The following is a 12507-nucleotide window of genomic DNA, read 5'->3' as shown; positions in this document are numbered from 1 at the left end:
TTGCATTATGTATATTATATAGACAATACCTATCCTGATATGTAATCGGGGCACATTCTGTAAAATACATGGCTAGCTACTATTTGATATTTCTTGCATCTGACTGGGTGAATGGTGGTAATCGAACGATAGAATCACTTAACGATTACATTTTCGTACTGGGGCTTTGTGAACGTACCATCACATTCTCTGATGGCGTTATAACCCAGGCAAACGGTATCAAAAACGGCCTCTCATTGCAAAAAAAAAAAAAAATCCAGTAGTAGGTTTTATTATCATTCCTTATATTTTTTTAAGGGTGCTGAATCAGAATCTGGAGTTATCCAACAAACTTTTCTAGTGCGTTTTGAAATATTAGCAAAAAAACACTAAATTTTCGTACTTTTTTTGTTTTTTCACTTATAATTTTAACAGTAGATATAATGTAGTAACGAAAAACTCTCTTTTACAGTTTTTAAATAAGACTTAATGTGTCACAATTTGAACTCAGCTGAGCTTTGTACGTCCTATAGATCTCGAGATACAGGCCTTAAAAAATTGGTCTTTTTTTTTTTTTCCAAAAAATGAAATTTTAAGTTGGGTCATATTTTAAGCCAAATATTGGGGAACATACTGATCCTACGAGGAAAATGGTCAGGAATGAAGTTATAAAAAATATAGTTAACTTTTATCCTAGCACAAAACGACGTATGTTGACCCAATGGTTGACTAATAATTTGCAAAAAAAAAAAAAAACTTACAAAAAATTAGAAAACTGGATTTTGGGATGATTTGATCTAAACTCTCTCCATGAATTGAAAAATTCTCAAAAATATAGAAATTCATTTTGCACAGTTTCCTAGGCCTATTATAGTAATATTATTTAAAATTACATTATAATATAATACAGTATATTGTAATATTAAAGTAATTTATAATAAACATGTAAGGTATTAATGTTTTTTTAAAAGGTATTATAGTCCTATAAGGAGTCTTCATCATCTTCATCACTACTTGAAAACTTAGTTTTGGCTACTTGTTAAAGTCAACACTGTGAATAGGTGATTATCATGATAGTTGTAATCGCCCGTGTGAAATAATAAGTTTTTTCCCTCGCGGTTAGTGAATATGTGGTCGCAACAAGGCATATGTCTGGAAGATATGATTTAGGCCTTGCGATGACAAAAATTGGCATAAATAGTTAAAAATTAGAATTACAGCAAAAATATAAAAAGGTCCACGATGGTGAGGCCTAACATCTCGTCGACAGCGAAGTAATACGAGGCGTACAAACTCAACCACACAGTTAAAGGAAACTGGGGGAGGCATGGGCAGTGGCATGTAGAAAGTAACCATCCCAGTTTTTTTCCCCCTGGATTGATTTTTATGTAAACCACGGAGAACAGAAATCAAGATGAATGGCTGGACCGCAATTCGAGCCAGGGTCATCTAGAATTGGAGTACAACGCCAAAACCCCCCACTGACCCAGTTGAGAACGGTCAATATTCCAAGACAGATCCAGTCGCTCGTCCTGTGACTGGACACGACATGGCTGCGTCAATCTCTGTTAGCTGTGATGGGAATTGCAATTATTTCGAATTGAAATGGGTGATGTATTGGGTAAAAGCGAATTGTTACGTTTGGTATGGGCGTAGCCAGGATTTTTGGGAAGAGAGGCGTGTGGGATGGTGCTGGGGGGAGGGGGAGGGGGGGGGGGGTAAATGAAGCTATAACAAGATTTATTTTGGATAGACTGAAGTCTGAGGTGAGTGGTTTCGGATCCCCCTCCCCTAGCGGCCAAAGAAAAGCGGCTGGACCGGTGTTCCTCCCCCAGGAAAATTTAAAAAAAAAAAAAAAAAAAAACCTTGGCACTTATGAACAGTATGATCCTTACACTATGTACTACTGCTTATGATTATGTTATAATGCATGTTCAAAGAGGAGGCTACTTACTCTATAACTATAATGTTTCATATTCAGTGGTCATTAATTGAACATATAGGCTACTCGTTATTTTAAGCTGGTTGTGTGTTTGTTTCGAGGGGAACCATGGTCCCTTCCTGCCCCACCCTTGGCTAAGTAGAATTTTCAATAACGATAAATGAGTCAAACATGGGCAAACCTTGAAAGTGACGGGGATACATTTGGGCACTCCACGCTTTTCCCATTACCAATTACGTGTAGCCGGCTCGAGGGTATGGAGCGCACAAAATGTTCATGTTTTTGCTGAGCATGACAAGTCATTTAGTATCGTGCACAGAGATGTACTGCAGTAGAGTAATCAAGCCCGGGAAAAGCTGCGGGGTAAAAGCTTTATTGTAACATTAGTAGCATCACATCGACTAAATTAAAAACATGGTTGAAACTTTCGAAAATAAAATGGAATTGGAGATTCACTTTGATGGTGCAGTAGCGGGCCTATTATTGTTTTACGTCTAAAAACAACGCAACAAGGCATATGAATTGTACCAACGTACACTTCAGAAGAATTGCCGGTGAAGCAGTAAACGGGGTGTCACGAAATGGTGAAGCTACGTACTTGTACTGGGTTTCAAGTCGCATGCTAGTAAACGGTAAGGTAGGCTATTTGGCTTCTATAGTAGCTTATTATTAAACATTTACGCGAAACCTTGCTCTACTTGTAGATTTTTTTAATTCATGTATTTTTCACGAAATTAAAAACACAACCGTAGCCTTTTTTTACGGTAATTAGATATCAATGACTAATTTTAAACACATGGGTGCTTATTTTCATTGAGAACCAATCGAAGTACTACACAAGTAAAACTTTCCGTGTTAAAAATCAGTACTACTGACTACATAATTTCACAATTTTTGAACGATTCTTACAATAATGAATATTAGTTAAGTATATATATGTATATATATGTATATATATGTATATATATATATGTATATATATATATGATATTCGAAAAGGACCTATGAAAAGAAGGCACCCAACGTAGTTACACAGATACTTGGTGTACAAGCATTTTATGTTCGTAACATGTTGGTTTACGTTGGTTGTCATAGAATAAACCTCAATAATAGACCACAAAGCTGAAAACATAAATACACGGAAAACAAGACAATAACAGCTGATGTCAAATGTTACATGCTACATGACTGTTTGTGCCTGATGAGAGCAGACACCTGTCCTCGAAACGTCACAACTTTGTCATTAAAAAGCCTACTGTGCTCGTTCATACTGTCGTCGTTGTGTCAAGATTTTGATTAGTTTCTTCGCTTGGTTCGCCTGTGCGTCGCTGTGTTGTTTGGGAGTAGTTTTCCGGTATTTACTTTTCTTGTTGCAACTGTCTCGGCACTGTCAATCTATTGTGTTCGTTTGTGCTGTATTTTTTTTCCAACTAAATTTTTCACAGAGTTCTCTGTGCTTGCTGTCTTAGCATGTAACATTGGACAACATATGTTATTGGCTTCTTTTCCGAATGTATTCATCTTTGTTGTAAACTCTTGAGGTTTTCTATATCAACGTAAACCAAGCATATTACCAAGATATTATGTTAAGTCATAATTATAAATTATTAAAGAGACCTTCTTGACCCTTCAAATGAATGTCAACAAAACTGTCTAAGGAGTTGGGACCCTAAACTGAACGACCGCACATTTTCCAACAAGTCGTCTCGTAGTTCCATACTGCATACTGAAAGATTTCAAGTAGCTTTGTGCTTTGTGCTTAGAGGTGACAGGGCACGTGGTGAGCGAGCTTTCGTCACACTTAGTGATGTGTTTTTCCTGTTTAAATTAAAACTTAATGTTATAAGAACCAATTTATTTATTTAATTATTTTTTTACACCTCGGCTACAGTGTTCATTAAATACGGACGTACATCGCACAAAGGGAACTGGATGGAAGGAATCGGCCATGACAGTGTAAGAACCATTCCAGCATTTGTCTGGAGTAATGTTTCGGGAGGCAATGGGAAAACAAAAATCTCGCTGAATGGACCGAGACTCGAAATCCGATACGAGTCCAGCGTTAAAACATTGAATATATATATATACATACAAATACACACACACACATATATATATATATATATTCAATGGTTAAATAGTCAAACCGATAGCCTACAGTTTGGAATTTAACGCATCATGGTCGGGTAAAGTACACTCCGCCTAATGTGAATATTAATTGATGGACTTCTGATACACTCCTCTCGACAACTTCACAATAATTCAACATACTTATTTCAACCTACGACACATGGCCTTATCGAACGGAAGAAATTACAATCGCCCGAGCCGAACAGGTTGGCGGCTAGACCTCGTCGATGCCCACAACAGCACACTTCGTCGGGGCTGACGTCCGCGACGGCTAGCTGAACACGGACCCTAGTGACGATACTACTGGAAGGTCGCATGGAGAGTTTCTTGCAGAGATAGACGCCAGGACGTTTGGCGTGGACGGTAGTATGACGCTACGCTCCAGAGGTCGCAGCTTCCTGACCCTGGTGGGACTGCTTGCTACAGCAAAATTACAGAATTTCAACGGAGAATTCGCCTAATCTTCGTAATTTCAGTTAACCGGATCTTCGCATAAACTACGTCGTAATTAAACGTTTCATCTCTGTTTTTTTCCCCCCTTATTGACAGAGTAAACACAAACGTTGAAGACATAGCAGTGTTATTGCAAGTAGTCTTTACAATTTTTAGAAGTTTTTCTGATATACCAAGATAATATTTTGTGGATTCATGCTCAACGTAAGTGAACTTAGTACCCGCAAATGTACGAAGATCCCTGAATAATTGTAAATCAGCGGACCTCGCTGTGCTCAGCGCGGCCGCCGTCAGCTGCGTGGAACGTTCACACGGACATTTGCTTGACGAGGGATTCCTGCGCTAGTTATGTGCCTTATGGTTTCTGTGTTTAATTTATGTGAGCAGTTGTAAGCTTGTTTTGGGTGCTAATCGATTCACTGTACGGCCACCGTGTACTAGAGAATGTGTAATTTGTGTTAAAATTTCCAACCATACTGTCGTGATCACGCTAAACTTTGACATGTTATCAGGCATCAGTGGAACAGATTGTAAAGGTCACTTACACCCAGTCCATTCCCCAACTGCTGCGCAGTTTGGTTAATGCAAAGCTATTCATTACAGTAATTTCTCAGCATATATGCTTAAGGCTCGGTCTCACACGATATGTTGATTTTCTCCTTTTTAATTACTTTTATTTAAGGCCTATATCTAAAATGTTAATTCGATAACTTCCTTACAATCGTTTTTCTGCCACAAATATATTTAACAGCTATTACACTGAAAAAAATCTTAAATAAGAGGACGCGCGCGTGTGTGTGTGTGTATATATATATATATATATATATGTGTATATATATACATACATATATATATACATATATACACACACATATATATACACACATATATATACACATGTGTATGTGTGTATAGGTGTGCGTGTATGTAAGAGAGCCTTTCAGTACGCACCAGTGATGTGTAACATCTAACCTCGCGGTAACGAGAAAATTCCTGTGTTCTCACGTTGCAAATAAACTTATAATACGAAACTCGGACAGGAAACGTAACGCATAGTTTTTTAAAATAATACCAAGCGTGATAAATATACGCAAATTATGTTTTCAACTACATTTATGGACTCGAATCACACGTAGTTTCCGTCGCTAGGTATTCGCTGCCCGAGCAGCTACGTCGACTATTGAATCATTCGATTAGCATACCAAAATTTTAAAATATTCAATGAAACAGCTCTAATAAAAGCGAAAAAGACTTGGAAAAAAAACTAACTGAACCCTGCTTTGGACCTTATTTTCGAAAAGGAACCTTATTAAAACACTGCTCATCTTATTGAAATTCACTAAACAGTTAATACTTTTACGTTTCCTATTGTCTTTGTGATCTTTGGTTCGCACCATCCGCTACAGATGGCAGCACAATAGTTGTTACAAATTTCCGTTTCTTGACTCCCGGTCGCAGTCACCAAATTACTCCCACCAAACGCCGTGTACCGCGAGCTAAGGTGTTACACGGCAGAGCTGCAACCGGATTACGATCGCCCAAGGGCCGAATGCCACAATTGTATCGAACCTCGGAGCCCGCCGGGAGTACCACCAGACGACGGAATGCCGTCCATAACCTCCAGGTTTGTAGCTGAAAATACGAATGTTTCATAAGGGGTTTCATTATTTAAGGTGACACCCAATACTGTTATAAGCTGGTGCGGCAGGGATGCGGAAGTGTTCGGTTCGGCCGCCGAGGGCACAGCTTCCCCGCGCCGCGGGCTTGAACTCGCCCCCGGCCCGGCGCGGCGGTCGATACTCCCGACGAGGCCTACCGCTCGTCTCCGGCGGCGGCGAGGACCGACTCGCGAGGTGGCGCCGTGTCCGAGACACCGGGCCCGCACTGCAGGGATCCCGGCCCGGCCACGGTTCCCCCAGAGTAGCGCACGGCAGTGCCGGGGTGCTTCCTCGCGTCGGGCCACGGCCGATTTCTTTCCCGCTCTACCGTTGTCGACGATGCGCAAAGCACCAATACAACATTTTACCCTAGGAAGACACCCAGATTGGAGAGCGTACCGCCTACCTGCGGGCACACACATACGGTGTGCAAAGCTTCAGGAAAAACACCGCGATTTCAAAACTGCTAAAGATATCAAGGTGGTATCTGTTTACGAAAACCACATGTTACGCTGAGGGCGGACTAGTTTTTATGTTTTCGCAGGGTCTATTGCCTTTTAAAACTGTGTAGGCTATTTTATAAAAGTGAAAACGCGTGTTTTCAGAATAATTCTTAGGTATGTATGAAACAGCCGATACAGATTCTCGAAAGCACTCAAGGGACTTTCATTACAATTTTATCTACATTTCCATTCCATAAAATGGTTACCGCTCAAATATCGGGAAGACAGGCCACTTCCTTGTGCTTAGAGGCGACAACGCGCTAGAAGCACCATCGAGCGCCTCACTTATCATCCCGCCTCAGTAACACAAATACACCTCTGACTAGGCGGTCCCCTAAGCGGCATACCACCAAAAAACTGTTGTATGAGATTCGAATTTGACCTATGAAAAGAAAGCACCGAAATTAGTTACACAGATACCTGGCGTACAAGCATTTTATGTTGACGATGAGCTAAGTAGAGTTGCGCCGTGTTTTTAAAACGCCTTATTACAAGTTAGTTGTTTTATTTGTTCGGACGGATTAGAATAATTATAGCCACAGCCATTTTTTCTTAGGTTATAATGGTTCTACCAATTACACACTTGCACTATCGAAGCAAGCCTATGTCGGGAGTGATAGGAAACGAAAGACACCATCTTGATTTCAAAGGTTTTTCGACAATAACAATTTTGTATTGATTATATCTAGAATTGAATTTCGTTCAACATAGTATATAATACATGGAATGCCTAAGTTAATAGTGACTAGTTGAATCAAAACATGCGAAGTCATTGCTGCTTAGTATATAATTCATTTTTGCGAATGACTGAAATTGTAATAATACTGTCAATTGACATGATTTTAGGGGCATCATAAATCTCTTCCTTCGTGACCTTAAGATTTAACTATGTCAAATTACCAATGAGAAACTATAAAGCATTTTATGACATAAATCTATTGAAACCAATATGGCGTCTTTCGGTTAAGGGCGTATGTCCCGTTCCAGGTCATTATTTTATTTTATATTTACGTTCCACACGGTTAAACTTGCCGACGTTCTGAGTGGCTGAACTTTCACAAAATGAAAAATATATATACATCGCATACTTTCTGTATATTTAGCTGGCAAAGTTGCATTTTTAACGTTTTTGTGTATGGATAAGGAGAGTCAAATGGAATATAAAACTGGAAATTTTCAGGTTTAAAGTAAATTTTACAAGCTGCTATGTGATATGGTTTAATTTCTTTAAAATAAATTAATTTTACCTGGCCTTTTTAAATAATCAAAATTGTTATGATTTTTTAGAAGACTAAATATAATTAATTAAATATTCCTGAAATAATTTTAAAACATTACAGACAGTAACCACTAGCATTTTCTTTTAAACACTATTTTTTATCTAAGTTATTTATTCAATTTGGTTCTCCTTATCCACATTACACAAAAAATGTGAAAAATACAGCTTTGCAAAAAGTATGCACTATGCAATTTTTTTCCCCCCATTTTGTTGAAGTTCGGCCAAACAAAAAGTTAACCATGTTAAACTTAGAAATAAAATAATTACCTGGAACGGGACATACGACGGTGGGAAAACTGCCCCACGTACGGGCACGCAGGAAGACTACTCACCAGGAACACTGCCGTTGGCCGGACTCGACTCCGGGATGGTCTCCAGGCCCTGGGGAGCTTCCACGCGGCTGCTCTCGGTGTCGTCTGAAACAGAATCAGCGGCGTCGAGTGCGTTGGAAGGCGAACATGTTATATCCACGATTGAACAAATTATCTCTCCCGAAAACTCTCCAAATAGGATGCATTATAAATTTAATGCATGCAAGATGAGTATGGTTTAAGAATTGTTTCTTATCCAACACGCTACGCGTGTAGGTATCCTATAGGTTCTCTGTAGTATTCTGTCAATAAGGAAAAATCTCGTAAATGGTTCAATTGTAGCAATATTTAACCTGAAACTTCTTCAGTAAAACATAGATGTAACCGTATAATATTATTTAACTGACTTTTTCAAGCTGTCATTACAGTAAATATCGTTCCTATATAACAACACTTAAGTTATACAATTTGTAAAATTTTCCCTAACTTGAACAGCACATAAATTTGCAAGGGCGCCCATATGATAATTTGTAGGGGGGGGGGGCAGACTTAGGGGTATGAAGTATTTTTAATATTTTGGAAGACTAACTGCGGCTTGTTACTAACCATTATATAGTTCCAGTTCTGACCCTGTTAAAATTTTTTGTTCTGTTACTAAAATACAGTACTCATTCGCCATAAAAAAACTTTATTGGCTACTTTATTAATTAAATATTAACTATTTTATTGAAACAAGTGAATTTTTAGCAACACAAATGCAGGAATACAGTCCTTATACTTTTGCAGCGTCTCGGGTAAACGAATATCAAGAATACAGTCCTTCAACTTGTTGCTCTCTTTACCCCTGAATAAATGTCGCGTACAAATTAAATTAAAATAATTATAAAGTTTAAAACGTGTTGGTCAAAAGATTTAACTTTGAGAGAGAAACGATTTAAATATGTTTTCACAGTGAGAAAATAGTTGTTTTTAAATGTAACGCCTGAACTATGCTTATAATTATAGTCAAAAATTGTTTCAAACAATTTTTTTTATTATTTTCAACTGTTGTTTGTGATATTGTATCACACAAAATATTCCCTCGTTCACAGTTAAATGAATATTAGTATGTTTCGATATGAATCATAATTGCTTATCATTTAGAATTAGCACATGGATTCAGTAGTCGAGGACTATAAGTTTATTTAGTGATAGTAAAGCTTCAAATTACCAATGTGAAATCTGTTTACAATATTCAAATAAGATATGTTACTATCAAAAGGAATTGTTTCAAATCATGTAACTTCAAACTCAATTTAATATTATCAGCTGAAATCATGTTATCAATGAGTGCCTTTAAACAGTGCTTACAGCTATTTTTGCTCAATGGTGTCAGCAAATTGGACCACTGGATATGAACTACACTTAAGGGACAAGGTAAATTCTCAAAAGTAAATTGCAAAGTTAAGTTATTAATCAAACATCAACTTCTAATTCCACCTGATCAGACAAAAAATCAACATTATAGTTAGAACAAATTAAAATTTAGTTCATGCCAAATATTGTTCACAATAAAATTAAATTGAAGATGAACTTCTGGAAAATTAGTGTGATCTCAGATTATATGAAAAGAAAATCATTTACTTGATAATCGTTAGTTCAAGGGACTCTCGAAAATTGTTCAAATGCTATTCAATACGACGACAACCAACCTCCGTCAGTACGGTACATGCGAAAGTATGACGACACAGATGACCTCTCTCTGGCTCTGCAACACAGCTGTGCGTGGTGCGGGAACTAAGCCGCTGCATCCTTCCTCGCAGTGGGAAAGGTCTTGTTCGGTACGCATCAATGGTCGACTTCGAAGTTCTGTGTGAAACACGGCGCCCTCAACTGCTTCTATATCGCCACTGCCGGTCAATCGTTGGCCTTCCTTCCTTCCGGCTGGAGCGGTTTTGATGTGAACTTGCAGAAATTCTTCTCCTCAGCTCGATTCTCTTCAGTCAAAAATGTTGATCGCTGGAATTACAGCACGTTGAACAGCGTCAGTAATCAGTCTTGCAGGCTGTAAACTTAGTTGATTGGTTTCATTCGTTTCCGTCGTGAAAATTTGATAGTTCGTTTCAACGCAAGCAATAGATCGTGAATAAACCCTATCGTGGTTGCAGTTTATCGCCTACGATGATTCAAATTTGATGTCACAATAATCTAATTCATTAATACTACTTCTGCCACATTGCTTTATTAGTAAAAACTTGAATGTCAGTCGAAACTATAATAAAATCTTGCAAAATTGATATATCGTGGATAATCAGAAGTAATAACGATGTCTCTACAAAACCGTGGTAGAACGAATACTCCTTCGTTCTAAAGAATGTACTTTTCCTTTGCTATTTAAACGACTTTCAGATGTCAAAACACAAAACATAAGCTGAATGTCCTAGCTATCGCTATTCGCTGGATATGCTAGCCAATCATTAACTTTCTTACAAGTTAATCTTCTTATAATAATTAAATTTATTGTTTAACACATGAATTTCAATGGGTTATTTATAAAATTTAAAATATTTTATAAAACAAGCAAAGATAAAAAAGAGGAATTTCATATCAGTGTCTAAACACAATCATAGAGGATTAACCTAATTTAAGTTAACAGAATTGTTAAGTAGGAATAAAGTATAAGAATTTAGTTTTCAGTATCTTATGATTCTCTACCTTCATAATTTAATACAGAAAACAAATTAAAAATGCACACATCACACGATTTTTCACTGGTATTGACATAAAAAGCAAATTTTAAGATAAATTATTATGCATAAGTTTGATTACGGATTTGACTCTAATATTTATCTGAAAAAGCAAACTGTAAATTTCTTTTCTTCTTGCCGAACAAGTCAAGCACTTTGTCCTCGAAACCAGGGTTTTTCACTCTTTCCCTGTGGACACTTAGAAGGCACAAGCTGGACAGACGGTCCTCGCCAGTTGTACTTCTCAGCCACGTCTTCACTTTACACAGTGTGCTGAAAGAACGCTCTATTGTGCAAGTTGTGGGGGTATGGTTTGGTAGAATATAAGCAGTCTCCTTACTGCTGGGTAAAACATTGTTTCTGAAAGTATATCATGGAGCTTAGTTTTTTCCAAACATTCCTTATTCGTCCAGACGTCATACCATCTGCTTCCAAGTTGTCGATTTGATAAAACTTTTGCAAACTTTTTATGTCACTCATGAAATCTTCTTTCGTCTCCTTTTTCATCAAATGTGGGTGAAGAATTCCACCTTTGAAAGGTATGCCTTTATCTCTTTCAAATCTTGTAGTAAGTGACATGATTATAGAATCCATGTACGGATTGTAAATTGCAACTTTGAAATAGTCTTCAGTTGATGAGCACTGGACATTCACGTTACATCTGTGGGTCTGCCTTCCAGCCAATATTGGGATTTTTATATCTATGTTAAGCTCATTACAATCTTCTTTTACTGCCTCGAAAATGGTTTTGAATTCGTCATTGCTTTCTCTCTGCTATTGAAAATTTTCTAGCAGTTCTATCTGTCACCACACAAAAGTTAACATGATGCAATGCGTGGTGCAACTGTGGTTAGTCGCTGTGAGATCAATTTATATCACTCGTGAAATGAGGCAAGTTATGGAATGTTAAAAAAAATAAATAAATAAGGGGAACGCAGGGGAGGGCAGAGGGCAGTCATTGTTTTTACTATTTAATATTATATATATTCTGTTCAATAAATTATAACATGTATCTTCAGAGGGTGGGGTGTTTAAAATTTTATGAAGATAACGATTTTACGAATGCAATCCAAGCGACCGTGAGCGTACGTAAAATCGGAATTCCAGTGTGAATTGCTTCCGAGTCTACTGAAGGTAGCGGAATCCTTATCCTTTTAAACACTTTTGAAGGGAAAAAAAGGTTTTCATCTAAATTCAAAATTCCAACATAAATTTTACGTTGTAGACTTTTCTGAACAATAATTCTTATTTGAGTAACTTTAATGGCGTCAGCTTACCTTAAAAACTGTGAATATTCTGAGCGGATGTGACGAATGAGAAAAACTAAGAAACACTACATAATAACAATGGTTTTTATCTTTACACTTTTCACTGATTTATTTACACTTAAGTTATTTATACTGACTGACTACACTAAACTAAATCTAGCCCAGGTGCATAAAACTGTAGATTTAAGACTATTGAAAAATCTCTGTTATGAGATGTTATTTGTGAATATACACATTATTATGACGAAAAAGTAGCAA

The 12507-nt window shown here is 37.4% G+C and overlaps 1 protein-coding gene across 1 annotated transcript in view; it reads right to left on the bottom strand.

The window, feature by feature from the left end:
• Nucleotides 1-12507, bottom strand: part of LOC134530784 (phosphatase and actin regulator 1) — a 519177-nt gene that overhangs the window by 501695 nt on the left and 4975 nt on the right. Inside the window, exon 2 of the mRNA XM_063365977.1 lies at nt 8277-8360. Coding sequence (XP_063222047.1) covers nt 8277-8360 — 84 coding nt within the window. The remainder of the gene's footprint in view (nt 1-8276; nt 8361-12507) is intronic.

The sequence above is a fragment of the Bacillus rossius genome, chromosome 3, assembly GCF_032445375.1.
Source record: "Bacillus rossius redtenbacheri isolate Brsri chromosome 3, Brsri_v3, whole genome shotgun sequence".
Taxonomy (NCBI): domain Eukaryota; kingdom Metazoa; phylum Arthropoda; class Insecta; order Phasmatodea; family Bacillidae; genus Bacillus; species Bacillus rossius.
This window is presented reverse-complemented; position numbering and strand designations above follow the sequence as displayed.